This window comes from Megalopta genalis, chromosome 3 (genome assembly GCF_051020955.1).
Source record: "Megalopta genalis isolate 19385.01 chromosome 3, iyMegGena1_principal, whole genome shotgun sequence".
Taxonomy (NCBI): domain Eukaryota; kingdom Metazoa; phylum Arthropoda; class Insecta; order Hymenoptera; family Halictidae; genus Megalopta; species Megalopta genalis.
In genome coordinates this window covers 32,425,719-32,447,236 of record NC_135015.1, presented here as the reverse complement: position 1 = coordinate 32,447,236, position 21,518 = coordinate 32,425,719, and the positions used below count along the sequence as shown (strand labels likewise).

Below are 21,518 nucleotides of genomic sequence, written 5' to 3'. Positions count from 1 at the left end.
CTCCACCCCCCCCCCTCCCCTCGAAATTGCACGATATTTTATTTCGCAGCCGTCGACAGCTTTCAAACGTTTTATCAGATTTCAATCGCGGGCGAAACCGGTCCGTGAATTATATGTATATGTATATGTATATTTCGCAGCGGAACGGCGGACCCATAAATTTTCGAGTAATTTAATCCGTTGTGATTAACGGCGACGGACCTTTCGGTAAATCGAAGCTAAACGTCGATCCTTAACGGAAGCTATTCAACGGAATTCGTTTCATCGATGGCACGCATCGACGATTCAGATTCGTTAAAAGAGAGCGGCTGCCCTAATTAGATCAAAAACGTTCGTCGGGACGTTGAAACGAATTCGTATTATATTCGGCATTCAGCCGGGAGAATGCTATTTTGCGCGTTCGCGAATTTCATAATTCGATTCTCTTAGGAAACCGGATTGAAACCGGAGCAACGTGTACAACGTCGATTCATCATTCGTGCGCCGGAACGTACGGAAAAGTTGCCGATCATCGAGCCCTCGTAACTTTAGCTGGAAATTTTTTTACTCATTTTCGGTACAGCGGTTTTAAAGTAGAATGTTAACGCTTTAAAATGAGTATACGTAGGATGCTGCATGATTTTTTTACACGAAGTTATAGGTGTTCAAAGTTCGACGATTTTTCAACGATGATTTGGTTCCCTCGATTTTTCGGACTAGTTTTACGGTCGATCTTCGAATCCCTGTGATTTTAGCTAGAAATTTTTTAACTTATTTTCAATTCCGCGGTTTTAAAAGAAAATGTTAGCCCTTTAAAACGCGCACATGCAGAAGCCTGTGAGATTTTTTTACACGAAGTTACAAAGTTCAAGCGTTCAAAGTTCGACGATTTTTCAACGATTTGGTTCCCTTGATTTTTTGGACCAGTTTTACGGTCGATCTTCGAATCCCTGTAATTTCAGCTAAAAATTGTTTAACTCATTTTCACTTCCGCGATTTTAAAGTAAAATGTTAGCACTTTAAAACGCGTATACGTAGAATGCTGCATGATTTTTTTACTCGAAGTTACAGGTGTTCAAAGTTCGACGATTTTTCGATGATTTTGTTCCCTTGATTTTTCAGACTAGTTTTACGGTCCATTTCCAAACCCCTGTAACTTCAGCTAGAAATTTTTTAACTCATTTTCAATTCTACGGTTTGAAAGTAGAATCTCAGCACTTTAAAACGCGTATAACTCGGATGCTGCAAGATTTTTTCACGCGAGTTCACAGGCGTTCGAAGTTCGACGATTTTACGACGCGCGTTCCTCCGATTCTGCGAAGCGGTTTAATTATCGCGCGAGCAATTAATAAGAAAGAGGAGAATAGAATAGCCACGCGGGCCCTGGAATCGACGCTCGAATTTCTATCGGTGAGCGTTCTTCCGGTAGAATCGGCGTCCTAGTCGCGTTTCTTCCGGGCGATCCGTAAATCTGACATGAAAATGGGGCGCACGTAGCCTCGCACGTGCGCCGCATCGGCATCGCATCGCATCGGCACGGCCGCGAATCGAGGATGAGGAATTTGTCTACTCTCCCGGCGAAACTTTTTAATTCTCCGGCGGCCGGCTGCACTCTCCCCTTACTCACCGACGACCTCCATTTCCGCCCTCTTGATCAGAGTATGGTACGAAGGACGTCCGGCCGACACCTCGCACTTGTACCGCCCTGTCAGCCCTCTGGACACGTTGAACAGCGTTACGTCGTTCTTGTTCGACTTCGAGACCTGCGAAATAACACGAAACAATCACAAAACGCACTTCATCGGACGCCGACGTCCGCGAAACTATTCTCTCATATTGGAAAACTAATTTTTACGTCGATCAATTTTCCATCGTCCTGTTCGAGTAATATATAATAATATAATAATAGCAAATAATTAATGCTTTAATAATGTCCCAGTAAGTCAACTGTTATTAATAGGATCTTTGTGCAAAATAAAAGCTGTCTGTATCAATCGCAAAACACAAAAGTCGAATAAGAATGTATTTTTTCTTTCGACGATTTCAGTCAATTGAAAGTCAACAATTTTTTTTAACTTTTGTAATGCCTTCACTGAAACTATTTTCTCATATTGGAAAACTAATTTTTACGTCGATCAATTTTCCATCGTCCTGTTCGAGTAATACCTAATAATATAATAATAGCAAATATAATAATTAATGCTTTAATCATGTCCCAGTAAGTCAACTGTTATTAATAGGATCTTTGTGCAAAATAAAAGCTGTCTGTATCAATCGCAAAACACAGAGGTCGAATAAGAATGTATTTCTTCTTTCGACGATTTCAGTCAATTAAAAGTCAACGATTTTTTTAGATTTTTGTGATGCCTTCACTGAAATTATTTTCTCATACTGGAAAATTAATCTTTACGTTGATCAATTTTCCATCGTCCTGTTCGAGTAATACCTAATAATATAATAATAGGAAATAATTAATGCTTTAATAATGTCTCAGTAAGTGAACTGTTATTAATAGACTGCGGATTTTTATGCAAAATAAAAGCTGTCTGTATCAACCGCAAAACACAGAAGTCAAATATATATATATATATAAGAATGTATTTCTTCTTTCGACGATTTCAGTCAATTGAGAGTAATACAACAATTCTTTTAAACTCTTCCGATACCTTCACTGTTTCGAATTTTGCTTGCCCACTTTTCTCATAAACGCACAAAATCCGCAGTCTCTTTATTAGTATCCCCGAAACGTTAGAATATTTGAGCAATAATCGACGTTATTATCATTATTTATTTACAGGCTACCGGACCGTTACGAATCATAAAAACAAGATACACAGAATCCGGAACAAAATCAGCATAGACGGCTCGATTTTTTCATTAAAATTCGACCGAATAAAATGCCGTAGTTTCACGAAACTTTTCAGCTTGTTGTATCGATTCGAGGCGCGTCGCGTCTCTCGTTGGACAGTGGCCTAAAGACGAAAAAATTCTGTAAAAATTCTGTAAAAATTCTAGAAAGACTGTACTATAGATCGGACGAAATTGCGCGCTTTTTCTCTCGATAGAATCGATTCCGTGCGATTTCGTGGGAATAACGACAAAGAAAGGCCGGTTCGGTGACGCGTCTCGCGACAGCGTTCGCTCGAAAAAAGTTGGGGGAGGGGAGGATTTCTGCAGGTAAAGACGAAGGTACAAATAACGTCTGGAGGATACGAAAATCTCATTTGGGTTCCCCGACAGACACATTTCAGCTTTCGCGAAAAGGTTCGATATTTCTTCGGATCGGTCGCTCCCCCCCCCCCTGCCCCGGTCGACGACGAGCGAAGGAAACGGTGAAAAGGACTTGTCTCCGCATCCGGTGTAGTTTGTAAAGCAGGCGGAGAGACCCGCCGCGTTGCATGTAAATGATTGCAGCCCCGGGGAAGGGCCACAGTCGTCCGATCGAGATTTAGACGTGGAGAGGGGCTCGATGAAAGGTCGATGGGCGACTGGAATACAAAGTAATTTCCAGCCGGCGCTGCGCCGAAAGTACGGAAAATATTCCTGGCCTTTGAACGCGACCCGGTAAATCAGGGCCGTCGGTCGTCGCGAACGTCGAAAAATTCCGAGCGAACGTCGCGGCGACGAATTCGTTTAAACGTCGGGGACGAGCAAATTCGTCGGTCCGAATTAAACCGTCGACGAACCGTCTGAAACGAACCGAATTATTCTGATCGGCATGTTCGTTTAAATCGATATTGCGATCGATATGAATAAATGCTAATATTCCAATCGATTTAAGTGAATGTAAATGCAGTGATGTCTCCCTAACTGACGCTCAGATTGTGCAGAAGAATGGACAATTTGGGAAGAGGAGCCTTGCGAATTCGAGCCTTGCGACTCGTTTTTATAGTTACCGATTGTCAACTATTATATAAACATAGTACAGAGCCGGAACAATCTGCGCAATCTAAGCGTCAGTTAGGGCAACATTACTGTACAGTAATGTCTCCCTAACTGACGCTCAGATTGTGCAGAAGAATGGACAATTTGGGAAGAGGAGCCTTGCGAATTCGAGCCTTACGACTCGTTTTTATAGTTACCGATTGTCAACTATTATATAAACATAGTACAGAGCCGGAACAATCTGCGCAATCTAAGCGTCAGTTAGGGCAACATTACTGTACAGTAATGTCTCCCTAACTGATGCTCAGATTATGCAGAAGAATGGACAATTTGGGAAGACGAGCCTTGCGAATTCGAGCCTTACGACTCGTTTTTATAGATACTGTTGCGCACGGCACAAAATAACCGCCGGAAGTCGTGAGGAGACGACAACGATTTATTTGTTGGACTCCACAGTCCTCGTTTACAATTCGTGGAGCACGGCTCCGTTCGACGTATAAATTGCAGCACGGCTACGAATTTGTTACGAAGTGAAGCACGGCTTCACTGTGACTATGAAATGGAAGCACGGCTTCGTATGGGCGCAAGGGCGCTGAATGAGACTGGTCTATAAGCGATAACGTTGTCTACCAAAAATCCCCCGTTATCAAATTTGCGGCAGTATATATAGACACCTAGCCGATGTTCAAGGAGAAGCATCGTCAGGTGTCGAAGACCGGGTCATTGCCTCCTAAGGCAAAACGCCGCGTGTTTACAACGGCCGAAGCGAGCGTTTGACGGTGGGGCCAACGCACGTCGATCGTGTTATTGTCTTGCCGCCTCGCCGTTTATTCAACAAAAACGGCGAGACGGCGTACATCGAATGTCGAACGTGCGTTGACCCGCGGTCCGCGATTCGGCCGGAACAGTTACCGATTGTCTCAACTATTATATAAACATAGTACAGAGCCGGAATAATCTGCACAATCTAAGCGTCAGTTAGGGCAACGTTACTGTACAGTAATGTCTCCTTAACTGAAGCTCAGATTGTCCATAAAAATGGACAATTTAGAAAGAGGTGCCTTGCGAATTCGTGCCTTGCGACTCGTTTTTATAGTTACCGATTGTCCACGATTATAAAAACATAGTACAAAGCTGGAATAATCGTATCTCCTGTTCCCAAATTGTCCATTTCTTTGCATAATCTAAGCCTCAGTTAGGGAAACATTACTGTACAGTAATGCTTCAATTAACATTACTGTACAGTTTACTGTAATGTTTCAATTAACATTACTGTACAGTTTACTGTAATGTTTCAATTAACATTACTGTACAATAATGTCTCCCTAACTAACGCTCAGATTGTGCAGAAGAATGGACAATTTGGGAAGAGGAGCCTTGCGACTCGTTTTTATAGTTACCGATTGTCAACGATTATATAAACATAGTACAGAGCCGGAACAATCTGCACAATCTAAGCGTCAGTTAGGGCAACATTACTGTACAGTAATGTCTCCCTAACTGATGCTCAGATTATGCAGAAGAATGGACAATTTGGGAAGAGGAGACACGATTTTTCGAGTCTTGAGGCACATTTATATAGTTGCCGATTGTCAACAATTACAAAAACGAGGTGCAAGGCTCAAATAATCGCCCGTTCCCAAATTGTCCTTTTCCGTGTACAATCTGAGCGTCAATTAGAGAGACATTACTACATTGCGAATCGCTGTCGTTTTAAAAATGTTACACCGTTTTTAAAGGGATGTCCGCATACATTTGTCCTGAATTCGTATATCCTAAAAAACTCGGCTCGTCAATTACAGTAAATTCTGCCTCTAATCGACGCTCAGTTCGTACAATAATTTCTCTCTAATTTCAACAACTATAAAAACGAGCCGCAAAGCTCGTATCGTATCTCCTCTTCCCGAAGTGTCCATTTTTCTGCGCAATCTCAGCGTCGATTAGCGAGAATTCACTATAAATACATTTAACATTGACAACAATCGAATCGCGAATTCAACGAAAACCACAGCTCCGAGAGCTATTACCGCGGAACGTTGGCCGGAACGATGAGCCGATTTCGAGGAGAGCATGATCGAGTCGAAGACCCGGCGAGAAGAATACCAAAAGTGGAATGCGATGGGGAAAATGCTCGGAGGCTATTATTAAAAATTCTGAAGACAATCGGAGGCCGACCTAAAATTGCGAATCGCGGAAGGAGGAGAGAGAGAGAGAGAGAGAGAGAGAGAGAGAGAGAGAGAGAGGAAGGGAAATTAATCGAATCGCGGAGGTGAATCGATAGGTCGAGGGCCTGCTACGAGAATACACTTTACGGGAGCATCGATCCTATATATATAACCGTCGGGAATCAAGTTCGCGGCGAACGATATCACGTAGACGCGGAGAGAAACTTCTTCGGAGTCCGCCGCTATCAGATTTCGACTGGCTCGATCGCCCCGTAGTAAAAGTATCTCACACCCCCGATAGAATGTTCGCCAGTGTTTCAACCCGCCCCGGCCCGCCCCGTCTCCCCCCTCGCCCCCCACCCTGCGCAGCCCCGAATTGAACCTTCGTTCCCGAAACCGTGGTAGTTTTCGTGTTTCCCACGGTTAACGGGCGATCGTCGAAATAAAAATCCCACGGAGCGTTCCTCTAACGGCAGATCGATTTCCCCGGGATTCCTCGATAAGTGATCGGGAGGAACCACGCCGGCCGTAAACGTGCAGCCGAATGGACCTGCACGGTCAGCGGACCTTATTCAATTTGCTAAAGAATATTTCCTGTAACATTTTATTCGCCTCCTTTCTGTTATCTGACTTACTCGATCCGTCTGACCTTTCGGAGCTTTACCTATTCTACCTGCTAGGTAATTCTGCATCACGGACGATACTTCGATTCCATTGGACCCGTTCGTCCGGTTGTGGACTGGATGGACTTCGTTTCTTCGGAGAGCGAGATATTTCTTTCGTTTGACGGATATTTCTTCGTCGCGCATACGGTAATGTCTCCCTTATTGACGCTGAGATTGCGCACGAAAATGGACAATTTGCTCGGAGATGCGATTAGTCGAGCTTTACGGTTTATTTGTATAGTAACGAATTGTCAAGGATTATGAAAACGAGCTGCAGATCGGAGATGAAAGATGAAGATCGAAGCCTCCCCTTCGCAACGACGTCCCTAAATTTCATCCGCGATTTTTGGTTGCCGTTTTATCGCCGTTCGAATGAAATGTGCGCCGGCTATAAAGTACTGTGTAAAGCTCGTCTCGAGGAACGAGACACTTTCCAGCCGATAAAACGTCGCCACGTGGGCTCGCCGGTCGTTAGAACAGAAAATAGAGTGTCCGGGAGATTATTTTAGTAAAAATTCGCCGCGGTTCAAGTTCGATCGATAAAGAAACTTTTCGACGGAGGAACGAAGGGGGAACGTTCTCCCGGCGGGGGGAAGTCGTTGCGACTCGGATCATAGAAGGTTGCATCTTGTGCGCCGGTTTGTTCGGGTCTCGAGCGTCGTGATAACGTGTAATGACCAATAAAAGGGGGATACAGCTAAGTGGCGATAAAAAGACGGGATTATCGGCGTGGTTACGCGAAGACGTTCGGCTCGCCCTCGGCAACCGCCGTTATCACCGTATTGGACCGACATAATTCCGGCGGAGCTATGGGCTCCGTCATAGGCGAACGGTCACGCGAATGTCCCCAGCCGTTCGGCTATCTGCCCTTGTACGCTGTACACTCCTTCCCTGGTAAATATTATACGAGCAGCCGTTACTTTTACGCTGGCCGTAGTTTCTGCCCGACTTGGCCGCAGAATTTGAATCTTCGCTCGGGATTTATGGCCAACTTTTCACGTCGTCCCCCGTCCCCCGCCGCTCGCTGCCTCTCTCCACGGCCTCATATTTGAAACCATGGGGCTACTAAAATCTTCATTTTAAACCGACTCGCTTGAATTCTTATCGTGGCCGGGCGGTACGTCATCCGGACTGATTCCGAGCCACCGTCTCGGCTGGTCGGCTGCTAATGGAATTTTGAATCTCCCGCAGATTCGCGGTAAAAAATCGTACCGCGGTCTACCTTGGCTCATTTTACAGCGCGAAGCGTCCACTATCGCGCCACTATATTCAATTTTTACGCACGACCCTCCACGTTACGGAAATAATAACAGAACCTGGATCGAACGTCGGGTGCACGCTCTTCGTTCGATGGACTGTAAAATGGCGACAAAAAATCGTACGGCAATTCTTCCTAGGTCATTACAAAGAGAAATCTTTTCTCATTCAAATGGCATGCGACATGATTGCGAGAAAAAATTTTTGCACTCTGTACAGTCGATCGAACTTGCACCATGCTTCGGAGACAGATCAGACCGTAATACTTATCTACTATTATCAATTTAATACGGAATAGCCTTCGAGGAAAATCGATCATTTATGGTGTCCAGAGACAGCCGGAAGCAGGCTGAATCCAAACTGGATCGAATCGATCGGAAAACAGGAGATCGCGGATCATTGCGCGCCGATCCACGATGTTAAGCCACGGAGTTAAAGCGAATCGCGTTCGCGCGAATCGATTATACGGCGCCGGAATTGAACTTCCGACCTCTGATCTCCGTTAAGGCGGTCCCACGTTCCTTGGAACACCGTGCCACGGTCCTCTCGACCGGTGATTATCGATAGTTCCGGCACGAGGCGACGCGACGCGACTCCCTCGAGTATATTTTCCGCGAGGACGTTAACAAAGTTCCTTTGAGCTGGCCGGACAAAGGGACGCCGTGACGAGGATCGTCGGCCGCGCCGGGACTTGTTCGTCGAACAACTACCGTCGACGTCGAAACAACGACACTTTTCTACGGCAAAGTGGATTCAACGAGGGCGTCGCGGCGCGCCGTCGATGAGCCGGCGATCGCGAAAACTGCGGGAACCGGCTCAGAAATAGAACCGCAAGCTGAAACCGACTGTTCTTCTCGTTCGGCGGTTCGTTTCGTTGCCAATCGAACGATTGGACTGCGGATTTTATGCATTTTTGACGAGAACGAGCGAAAACAGTGAGAAGATTAAAATGGATATTAAGAACGTCGGGGTACTAATTTCAAGTCATTTATTTTATCGTTAATGGCGACATTATTGACGATCGTAAATCGACGATTTATACTGATTTACGATTATAGTAAATTGTGCCTAATTTTCCTTCAGTTTTTAAATGGAGATCGTTCGAGCATCGCGGCTCATTTTTACAGCTGCCGATTGTGAATAATTAGACCGCGGATTTTATGCATTTATGGCAAAAATTGGTGAAAACGGTGAGAAGATTGAAAAAGGAATTAAAAACGTCGGTGTACTAATTTCGATTTATTTTACCATTAGTGCCAACATTCTTGACGACCGAAAATCGACGATTTATATTAATTCACGATCTCGGTAAATTGTCCCTAATTTTCCTTCAGTTTTCAAATGAAGATCATTCGATCTCCATCTCATTTTTATAATCGCCTATCGTCAGTAATTACAAGAACAAGATGCAAGACTCGGTTAATCGTATCAAAGAATTTCTCGTATTCAAATTGTAAAATAATCTGAAACAAAACCTATCTGCATCTCTTAATATCGTCAAAAAAAAACTATTAAAATGAAGCTCGTTCATTAACAGCATAGACATTTTATCCTCGCTTTTACAAGCTAATGCAAAACAGCAGCTGCTTCTGCCACGTAAATCAGGCGTTAATCCGAAATCGAAAGTGTTCGAGAAAAATTCTTCGTTTCATTGGCGTAATATTATTCTCGCGGTATTCGTTTCTCTACGTTTACAGCGCACCGTCGGTGATCCGATCGCTGATCTCGCCGTTCGAACGGAAATCGGAAGCTTGAGAAAAATTCCGAGTTCCGTTAGCACGGCGTTATTATTCAACGGGAATCATCGTTGCCTTCGTTGGAAACGAAGGGACGGTCGTCGGGGGCTGATTCATTTCTTTTAATTATCGTCGGTTTCTCGGCTGCTCCGTTGTACCGGAACAACAGATCCCCGGCCCCGTAGCCGGGGATTACTGTTCATTCGAATTTCCGTGCGCGACGCGAGATCACGGCATTATTTCACCGTTTTTATCGTGGCGTAATAATTCTGGACACTCGGCTGGCGCGCGTATAAAATCAAGAAAACGTGAAAACTCGAGGAGCGCCGGCGAAAGAGACACGGAGAAGGAGCGCGCGAGCGAGCCTGCGAGCGAGAGCGAGAGAGAGCGAGAGCGAAAGAGTGCGAGAGAAAGAGTGAGAGCGAGAGCGCGAGAGTGAGAGAGCGAGAGCGAGAGTGAGAGAGCGAGAGCGAGAGGGCGAAAGTGAGAGAACGGGCGCGCGAGAGAAAGAGCGAGAGCGCGAGAGCGAGAGCGAGAGCGCGAGAGCGAGAGCGAGAGCGCGAGAGCGAGAGGACGAGAGCGAGCAAGCGAGAGGGCGAGAGCGATAGAGCGAGAGCGCGAGGGCGAGAGCGAGAGAGCGAGAGCCAGCAAGCGAGAGAAAGAGAGAGCGAGAGAGCGAGAGGAGAGAATGAGACGAGTGTCGCCGGGCTCTCCGAGTGACTCCGTGGTTTGATCAGCACCGTAAATAAGTAGTTCGCCTTCCCCGGGAACGGCGCTCCTTGAAAATTTCCCAAGAGCTGCGCGAGCTAAGCTTTCTTATTATTACGTTTCGCGTCCCCCTTGGTCCGGGATAGTCGTTCGTGAAATCCGTCCTGATGCGAACCAAAGACGCCGGAAAGGACATCCAACCGAACCCTCCCCGTCCCACGTCCCGTCCGCCGGCTCTTCTTATCCATTTTTCTAGCCGCGGCTCGGACCTCTTCTCGCACGAGGAATTTACCGCGAAACTGTCGGGTTCGCGATCATGGGCCGCGTGATTGAACGTAAATTTCATCGGGGTCGCTGGCCCGAAGACGGCACAGTGCGAGCATGATTTCGGGACGCACGCCTCGTTTTAAATCCTTCGTCGACGAGGCTGCGATAAATTGTTCTTAACACTGAACCTCTGCCACGGTCAAATGACACGTTTCTAATTTTATAATTATACGAATTATAAGATCGCTTTGATCTTAGCTGGGAATCGATTGAATAAATCACATTATTTTGTGAAGCGATGCGTGAAGTCAAGTTTATTGATTGGTATGTCCAGTGTTAAAATTGTCTGTTATTTTTCTCTTTATCGTGGGACAACGATAAACGAATTGATAGAATTTTTCTCAATTAATATCTCAATTAAAATTTATCTCGAACAGCAGCGGTGTCAATTATAACGAATTTGCATTGGACATTTTTAAATGTTTGAATGTTGGATGTTTTAATGGATTTTTATTGTACATTTTTAACAAGAGTTTCAGAGCTTGGTAGATTCCTATCGTAAATTTTTAGTGAAAGTTTCGAAGGTTGATAAATTTCCATTGTATAATTTCAATAAAAATATAAATGTTGGAGGACCGATATCTTAAACTCGTATAATGAAAGCTTTAAAGCTTGCTAGATTTCTATCGCAAATTTCCAATAAAAAATCCGAACGTTGGTCGATTTTCGATAGAAATTTAGATCGTAATTAACAGGCCGGGGAAAATAATTTCAAGCTAGAAAAAATTACAAATTGCTCGAGAATTAATAATCGGTGCTATTTCAGGTTTCGGAGCCACCACTTCGAGCCGCTGCCGCTTGAAAATGATGAAAAATACGAAAAGAGTAAACGAACCGGTACGCAATCCTAATTTGACGCGTTTTGGCGCAGATGTAAAACCCAGAACAACCCAAAGCCAGCAAAGAACTTTCCTATTATTATTAATTAATTAATAATCGGTGCTATTTCAAGTTTTAGGGCCACCACTTCGAGCCGCTGCCGCTTGAAAATGATGAAAAATACGAAAAGAGTAAACGAACCGGTACGCAATCCTAATTTGGCGCGTTTTGGCGCAGGTGTAAAACGTTTCCCTTCTCATCTTTCCGTCGACTCCGCCGATCAATCGACGCGACAACGTCTAAATACCCGAAACAATCCGCAGCCAGCAAAGGACTTTCCTATTGTTATTAATTAATTAATAATCGGTGCTATTTCAGGTTTCGGAGCCACCACTTCGAGCCGCTGCCGCTTGAAAATGATGAGAAATACGAAAAGAGTAAACGAACCGGTACGCAATCCTAATTTGGCGCGTTTTGGCGCAGATATAAAACCCAGAACAACCCAAAGCCAGCAAAGAACTTTCCTATTATTATTAATCAATTAATAATCGGTGCTATTTCAGGTTTTAGAGCCACCACTTCGAGCCGCTGCCGCTTGAAAATGATGAAAAATACGAAAAGAGTAAACGAACCGGTACGCAATCCTAATTTGACGCGTTTTGGCGCAGGTATAAAACGTTTCCCTTCTCATCTTTCCGTCGACTCCGCCGATCAATCGACGCGACGTCTTCGCCTTCGACAACGTCGAAACGTCTAAATACGCGGAACAATCCGCAGCCAGCAAAGAACTTTCCTATTGTTTCGAGGTCCCGGGCGTCCCGTGGACCGACGTGCCGGCATATCGGCGGCACGAAACGCTGGAGAAAGACGCTCGACGGGGATAAATCAGTCCCACGGCGACTTCGAAAATCGCGGTCGCTCGTTCGCACGGTAAATATTTAAAGAGAGGCGCGGATGGAGAAAGAAAGGTGACGGGGGGATGATGGGACGCCCTCGGCGCGCCGCGGGAGGAGTCGGGGGTTGGGGACTGGAATCGCTCGAGGGCCGGCGGGGATCGATGCGGGTAAAACACGGGGCTCGCTTGACCCAGGTTCAAATCCACTCGAACGGAATTCCAAGGGGTCGTGTCGCGGTCGTAGCACACGCCATAAATCAGCCCTATCGATTTCTTTCGAACCGGTCCACCGACACGTTTTACCTTCGCACTTACGTTGCGGAAGAGTGCTCGTCCCCGAGGACCGGCCGAGCCGGTCGGCGAAGGGGGGAGGAGGGCCGGCGAGGGGCCGCGGGGGTTAGTTTCGCAAAAAGTTTTCGGTCTTCGTGAGCAGCGTCGAAGATTCTCATCAAGCGCCGTGCTATACATCGACGAGCTGCAACCTGTGTCCTCTCTAACTTCCTGCCGAAGTATCGGCGCGTGTGTGCGAACAGTTGGTACATCCGAGCCTCGGAGTTTCAAATTGTTAAAGGCTGCCCGTTGAATTTTACTCGCGGCACCGCGATCTTTCTTTCGTCGCGATTTCAACCCCCGATTAATCCGTTGGATTTGAGAATCGTTGATAGAAGCTGTTCGATCTTGTCAGCGGGTCTGTGATGATTCTTCGGCTTCGATTGCAACCTTTAATTCATCCGGCAAATTTTAACCATTTTGCACTCGGAAGATTTCTTTCTTTTTTATATTTAAGTACTATTCAGTTCTATTCGGAGCAAATTGTGGCAAAATTGTGATTCTACGAAGTTGAATTGAAGTAAAAATCATTACACCGCTGTGAACATTTTATAGGAATTAATGAATCGAAGGTTGAATTAGGGTTTACTTGTGTATTTCATATGATTACCTTAAAAGAAATAATTTAGGTGTGCAAAGGGTTAAAATTGTGGAAAAGCAGCTATAGAATTTTATGCGAGATTTTTCTTGTCCCCCGATTTCATCCTTTAACCGATCGTATACAATTAAAAATCGCAGTGGAGGGTGCTATAAATTTTATTCGCGATACTGTGATTTTTCTTGTCCCCCGATTTCATCCCTTAACCGATCGTATAGAATTAAAAATCGTTGCGGAGGGTGCTATCAAATATTATTCGCGATACTGCGATTTTTCTTGGCCTTCGGTTTCATCCCTTAACCAATCCTATGCAATTAAAAATCGTTGTAGAGGGTGCTATCAAATTTTATTCGCGATACTGTGATTTTTCTTGTCCCCCGATTTCACCCCTTAACCGATCGTATAGAATTAAAAATCGTTGCGGAGGGTGCTATCAAATATTATTCGCGATACTGCGATTTTTCTTGGCCTTCGGTTTCATCCCTTAACCAATCCTATGCAATTAAAAATCATTGTAGAGGGTGCTATCAAATTTTATTCGCGACACTGCGATTTTTCTTGGTCTTCGATTTCATCCCTTAACCGATCGTGTACAATTAAAAATCGTCACGGAAGGTGCTATCAAATTTTACTCGCGATACTACGATTTTTCTTGGCCATCGATTTCATCCCCTAACCGATCCTGTGCAATTAAAGACCGTAATGAAGGGTGCTATGAAATTTGATTCGCGTTGCCCGCGATTTCTCTTTGGCTCCGACTTCAACCCGATCAGCTGGCGTATTCGAATATACACCGGATAATTACTTAATTGACCATAAAGCGCGTATCGTGCCGCATTTATTCCCGGCGCAATTTCCAGCCAGCAATCATCATCCCGGTCTTTGAAACTCGCTAATCACTGGTACACCAGCACCGCCGAGGGTGGACCGATGAAATATTAACGAAATCTCGTGAAACTTTCATAGGGGGTCGCTACGGAACGGCGACACGGTTTCCCGTTAATGCGAAACGTTGTTAATTACTGGAACAGTGTCTTCTTGCTCGAAGGGTGGCAAGCTGGAGCAGCAACGGCAGCAACGGCAGCAGCTGTGCCGTAGCAGTAGGAGGCCGAAAACGCGGCTTGTTGCGCCCGATTCCTCAATTAATGCACGCAATTAAACTTCCGCTCTCTTAATGAGCACTTCAATAAAAGTTTATGGCGCAAATCTCATTAAGTGCGCGGGGTCGTTCGTTAGATTCGGTGGCCGGTCGCCCGTGAAACACGGCCCTCTGTTCCTGGGAAGATTCGACGACGCCGTGCTGCGCAGCGCCGCGCGGAACAGGAAAGCCGAAGCGAGCAGGAAAGAGAAATAGAGCAGAGGGGGAGGGGAGGGGGGAGGGCAGCGGAAACTGAATTATAATCAGGCGAAATTCGCGCGATCGAACCGAACATTTTTCTCCGCGCGATTTCCCGTCGACGGTAGCGTCGGCGTCGGCGGCGGCGGCGTCGGCGACGGGGCCGGGGGACGGGGACGGGGGCTGAAAAATTAACGGACGCAGCCCCCAAACCGATAACATCGTTTTCGCCGGGGCGTGAAAGAAGGGAAAACGCAGGCGCGCGCGCGAACGCGCGCCGATCCATGTTTCATGCTGTCGCGGCGTCGCGATTGAACTCATAAATTCGCCGAAAAATTCATGAGCGTCGCGAAATACCGGATTACATTGCATTTACGCCCGTTGTTACGGCCGTTCGCCGGGAAATTCACTGGAAATTGCAACGGCCGCCCGAAAGCCCGCGACTTTTTCCCGCGTCGGGGGACGCGTCCGAACGTTATCGCGATGTCACGATCGTCGGGAACGTCGTGCCGCGCGGCCGTCAATGAACGAAATTAAAAAAAGAAGTCACCGTTTCGTGCCACGGTAAAGCCTTCCTAATTGACGCTCGGATTGTTCACAAAAGTGAACAATTTTGCAAGAGGAGATGCGATTATTCGAGCCTTGCAGTTAGTTTTTATATTGGGTTGGCAACTAAGTAATTGCCGATTTGTTCAATGAGATAAAAAATTTCTTTTTACTTGAAATGAAGTTTAATCTGTAAGGTATTCTCCATTTTGTTCGATGACCTTTTGCCATCTCTCTGACAACTTGAAAATTCCACGCTCGTAGAAAGTCTGATCCTTTTCGGCCAGAAACTGAGTTAAGTGAGATTTTACAGCGTCATCATCATTAAAAGTTTTACCACGAAGGGAGTTGTCCAGGGATCGAAATAAGTGGTAATCCGATGGTGCGAGATCAGGGCTGTATGGTGGGTGTAACATCAATTCCCAACCAATATCCATCAATTTTTGCCGAGTGGACAAAGACGTGTGCGGCCTAGCATTGTCCTGGTGGAAAATGACACCTTTACGATTGACCAATTCTGGTCGCTTTTCCTTGACCGCTGCATTCAATTTGTCCAGTTGCTAACATTTACGGATAATAAAAAAAACATAATAATGATAATAATAATAATTTTATAATATAACATTTACGGATATCATAAGAATGGGAGTGAAAGACATCTATAACTGAAATCGGCAATTACTTAGTTGCCAACCCAATAGTTACCGATTGCCAACAATTATAAAAACGAGCCGCAAGGCTCGAATAATCGTATCTCCTCTTCTCAAATCGTCCATTTTTATGCACAATCTGAGCGTCAATTAGAGAGACATTACTGTAAATTGAATTGGAATATTTGGGAGACAGATTTATTTTGAAAATTTATTTACGACAAATCTTGTCGATGCTAGGAACTCGCGCATCCGATAATTCTCTGTTGCGAGACAATTGTTATACGACCGTGAAGGGTTTTTCTGGCAAATTTTCAAGAGAAATCTGTCTCCGAAATATTCCAATTCAATTTACAGTAATGTCTCTCTAATTGACGCTCAAATTGTGCAAAGAAAAACTCGTCATCGCTTAAAAAGAAGGCGCCGCAACTGCTTTAAAACGTTTCTCGGGCAAATCAGTTCCTCATTGTTCGATCAACAATAAATTCTGTTAATGAAAATCCGCGTGGAAGTTTTCATTCGATAATTAATAAAGACGACAAGAATTCTTTTCCATAAAATCGTATAATTTTTATCGTGTAAAAAATCGACGCATCTTTGCAGTTTCTTCGACAAAATTATTCGGGCATCTCGGTCGAAGATTTATTATACTATTTAAAAGTTACTCGGTATTCGGTCAACAATAGATTCTGTTAATGAAAATCCGCGTGGAAGTTTTCATTCGATAATTAATAAAGATGACAAGAATTCCTTTCCATAAAATCGTATAATTTTTATCGTGTAAAAAAATCGACGCATCTTCGCAGTTTCTTTGACAAAATTATTCGGGCATCTCGGTCGAAGATTTATTACACATCGGGAGTTTGAATTTTGGAATTTAATCCTGAAAAAAGAAGATCCGACGCCGGGCAAAAATCCAGCGACGATTCGCGCCGCGATCGTCGGTCGTTCGCTCGAGAGGCTTCGCCGTCGCAAAACCAGCGCCCCGTTCTGGCCAAGCAAGACAGAGTCGGGCTGAAACATTATTCCTAGAGAGATCGGCGTTCCCGTCCTCCCCCTCGGCAAAAAGCTGCGATTTTCTTTGCCGGCGCGATACAAGGACGCCGCGGCAGACACGACCATTTATCAGCGGAGCGCCGGCTGTTTCGAAAACAGCCGAGATAAGGCGAGTGGCGGGGGGCGCGATTTCTTTCGAATAACAGAAGAAAGCACCGTGTAGATTCTATCATATGACAGAGCTTCTTTACGGTGATATTTGAAACTACCTCTTCCGGAGTTTTGAAAGACTGCCCCCGGTTCGACCACAATTTCGCGTTTCAGCGAAATTTTGTTGGTCGATTCGTTCGATCGCGCGAAAACGATATTTATTATAGTTTCGAACTTTTCCTCGTTGATTCACGAAAGAGCAAATTCTTCTCTGTCGTTTAATGTCGTTTAATTTTACATCAGACCTTGAATATTTTAAATAAATTACAGAATGTCCCTCGCCACGTTAACGATGCCTGTCAACCTCGAATCTTTTAAATAAATTAGAAAATGCCCCGCGTATATCGCCCAATTAACGATTTAACTGCCACGCCGACAACCTGAAATCCTTTAATGTAAATTAATGTACACTCCACTTAGTCAAATTAAAATTGATAAGCTGAACTTGAACAACATCGATTGCAGTTCCAACGTTCTTGCATTCTACAGAATCTAATATAATTAAGAGGATCTAACAAATTAGCGTGAAAATGAACGTTCGAATCTGAGCAAATAATTCCGTCATCCATACTGGAACATTGTTTAATTATCCTTTGATTTAATATACAGCGTGTCCCAAAAATGTCTCGCAATCCGAAAGTGGCGGGTTCCTCGGGTCATTCGAAGCAACTTTTTCTTTTACAAAAATTTTCTCCGAGGCACCGTTAACGAGTTATTAACGAAAAACAGTGACCAATGAGAGGCGAGCTCAGCTGGCGCGAGGCGACCGAGCCAATGAGCGGAACTGGGCTTCGTGCGCTGGTTGGCTGGGCCGCCTCGCGTCAGCCGTACTCTATTCTTATTGGTCATTGTTTTTCGTTAATAACTCGTTAACGGTGCCTCAGAGAACATTTTTATGAAGGAAGAAGCTGCTTCAAATGATCCGAGGAACCCGCCATTTCCGGATTGCGAGACATTTTTGGAACACCCTGTATTCTCTAAATAAAATATATCTTCTAAATACAATATATCTTCTAAATAGAATATATCTTCCAAATAAAATATATATTCCAAACATAAAATAATTTTCCAAATTCCCTAAACATGCTCGTTTCTCTCTGCTCTCGAGTCGAAATCGAGTACAATTTCGTCTCCGACATTTAGCAAATTAATTCATCTTCCTCTAGAGAAACACGAGAATCCAGGGAAGCCGTTTAATCAATTTAATTATTCGCAATGTCGTGAAAAATACGTCTCTATTGTATTCGAAAAAAAATACTTCCACAGAAGTCCACAGAATTGTTCCACAGAACAACACGTTCGCGATTGTCTCGAACAGCGAGGACAGCAAAGATCGACGAACTGAAAAATCTCGATCGAGAAATAGATTGAAATCGTTCGCGCGATTCGTCGAATAAAATCGCGGGACCGCGCGATCGACTCACTCCGTTGCATGGGTGATCAATTTTTGCAGGCTTTCGCGCGAGGAGATATTAAGCTTTCGCGTAAGAAACGACGCGGGCTAAAACATCGGCTCTTGCGCACGAGACGGCGTCAGCCATCGGAGTCACTTTCATGACCGTAAAGTCCCTAAATCGGGCCGTCGAAATGCTACAATGTGTCTGGCCTACGGAGCCGCGGAATTGGCCAGGGCGAGGGCCGAGAGAACGTGGAAGCTCGTAAAGTCTGTTATTGGCCAATTTGCCGGGATATACTCACGTCCACGTGTATGCCGGCCACGTCGAACGAGTTGTACGGCGGGACCCGATCGGGAACGTATCGGTAGAACTCGGTTTCCTCGAGGAACCATTGTATCCTGTAGAGCGGCACCCCCTCGAGGTCGTAATCGCAGGACAGTGTCACCGTGTCGCCCGATCGCACCATCGGCAGCACGTTGATTGTCAGGTCCTTCAATCCAGTTGCACCTGCAACGTAGAACCATCGTTATTTCACCTGTTGGCCGCGGATCGAGGCTGCTGCTATAAGTTCGCGCATGTTTCATCGAATACGCGGAGCCTTTCGGCAAACCTTCGCAAAAACTTCTCGCTACTTTCACGTACAGTAATGTCTCCCTAACTGACGCTCGGATTGTGCAGAAAAATCGACAATTTGGGAAGAAGAGATACGATTATTTGAAAATCGGTAATTATAAAAACGAGGCGCAAGACTCAAATTAATCGTACCTTCTCTTCCCAAATTGTCCATTTCTTCTGCACAATCTGAGCGTGAGTTAGGGAGACATTACTGTATTCGCAATTTTTATCGAGTGCCGCGCGAGCCTCGTATGGACGACACTAATTTTTTAACTAGCTTTTGAAATTCATCTTTATTTGTAATATACTATTGAACAAAGCGAATGTTACTAGGATTACTGTTGTATGTAATAGAGTTAAAATAAAATTTTCAGTGGTAAATTTTACAATAGCTTCCCAGTTTCGGTTTTATTAATTAAACGAATATTGCGAGAATTTTTTGGCTTGACAATAGCCACTTAACAGAGTCCTAAACGTAACCAATGTATCATTGTTTTATTAACAGTGACAAGATTAGATATATTTCAACTTCGTTACGATTTTTATTCAAATGAATGCTCGAATAATGTTCGAATGTTCTTCTGAAAATTTCTCGTGGAAACTTTTTAATAATATTAGGAATTGTAAACGAAGTCGTTTCGGCTTGATCGGTAGTTCTAGTGTTAATATTCGCTATTTTTACTGTTTATTAATATTAATTTCTACAATTTTTATGTACCATTAACGAAGAAATTCAGTTTGGAAGGAAACCGCGGATATTCGATTTTGAAAATATCTTGTGCTAAAACAACGACAATGACACGGTTCTAATTTGCCTAGCAATATTCTTTGAACCGTGCTGAACAAGATCAACTAGCTTGATATTCAATTATTTATGCAGGAACATGTTTAACGCCGTGTTTACGGAACCCGTGAAACCGACGCGTCGATAATCTTTTAATCGACGATTATTCGGCTCGCAAAGGTACATTAATTATTGAAGACGCATTTAATACCAAAATACACGAGTCATTTATTCGATACACACGTTATCGTATTGTTACCGTTAATCTTCGGAATAAACGTCTCATCGTCACTTTCATAAACAATTTATAAAACAGCTGCTTTCGGTGCTCTAACTGCTGCACTTAAACGATTTTCGAAGACATTGCGAACAGCGCGACCGCAATATTTCGTATCTCGCCGTTTTCTTGGCCACGATTCTCTTGGAAGCCGTTCTCGATAATCTACAATCGCAGACAGAGTGAAGGAAACATAATTTCACGTGCACTTCGACGGTGCATCGCCGCGAGCAGACGTCGCCTCGAACGCCGAAAACCCGCACGAAGAACGTCAGATCGGATAAGATACAGCGTCTCGATAAAATGATAGAAGAAAGTACACACCGTCGAATTGAGCAAAAGAAGGAGGAGGAGGAGGAGAAGGAGGAGGCCGCGTTAAAATGTTTCGCCGGGAAAAGCCTTTCGCTGGATAAATGCTGCGGAATGTTTCATCGGCGCGGAACGGCGAGCGGGGCGTAGGGGGAAGCTTTTGTTCGGCGGCCGAATAAGTGGGATGTGTTTGCGGAGAAATTGTGCCCGGTGTCTGAATCCTTCGATGGATTGCTGGGAATCGGTGTTACCCGAAGGAGAACCAGAAATCAATGTCCATTAAAAACATAGATGGAAAACGGACGGTATTTCTGCATCGCGCTACATACGATTAACGTTCGAGCTCTCGCAGTTTCGCGAGAAAAGATTGCGCGACGATCAATGTGTACTCATTTTAAAGCCTGAAACCTCTACTTTCGCATCCGGTAAAGCATTTCCATCGACGATTTTTTTACTTACACAATCTAGCAGCTGGAAAACTAGGAGAATATTTTTCCTAGAAAACACAGCACAGCTTCGAACGACTGCGGAAACTTTGAAAAAATTTTTCGGCAAACGAAACTACCATGAAATTAAAGATCGCAGTTTCCCCTTTACAACGAGCTATCGGAATCTGATCTGCGATTTTCTTTCACTGTTTCGTTGCACTTCGAATGGAAAACGTGCGGGCACCTCTCGGCGCACCTTGAGTCACCGGCGCGCCTTTCGCTCGGAGTTCGACGATGGAAAAAAGTCGCAAATGGAATTGTTCTATGCTCTATATCGAAAAGGGGAAACTTTAATCTCGATATACACGCTAGATTAAATTACGGTGCGAATTCGTCGATGTTTCTTAGAAGCGTTTCAATTCGAATCGTCCGGAAATTCGTCGTGGAAACGCGTCTTCGGTTTCCCATCTGTTACGTCGAGCAAGCATTTTTCCGATGAAAACGGACGCGGCGCCGCGAAAGCGCAATCTTCGAGCTTTAAAACAAGTCGAGTTCCATTGTCGTGCGATTATTTCTCGCGAAGCTGTGATTTTTCAAAGATCGATG

The 21,518-nt window shown here is 44.6% G+C and overlaps 1 protein-coding gene across 1 annotated transcript in view; it reads right to left on the bottom strand.

Annotated features, from left to right (window-relative positions):
- LOC143259211 (uncharacterized) overlaps nucleotides 1-21,518 on the bottom strand; it is a 228,301-nt gene that overhangs the window by 52,596 nt on the left and 154,187 nt on the right. The window contains exons 2-3 of the mRNA XM_076520620.1: nucleotides 18,801-19,006; nucleotides 1,607-1,742 (exon numbers count right to left, since the gene is read on the bottom strand). Of these exons, the coding sequence (XP_076376735.1) occupies nucleotides 1,607-1,742; nucleotides 18,801-19,006 (342 nt within the window). The remainder of the gene's footprint in view (nucleotides 1-1,606; nucleotides 1,743-18,800; nucleotides 19,007-21,518) is intronic.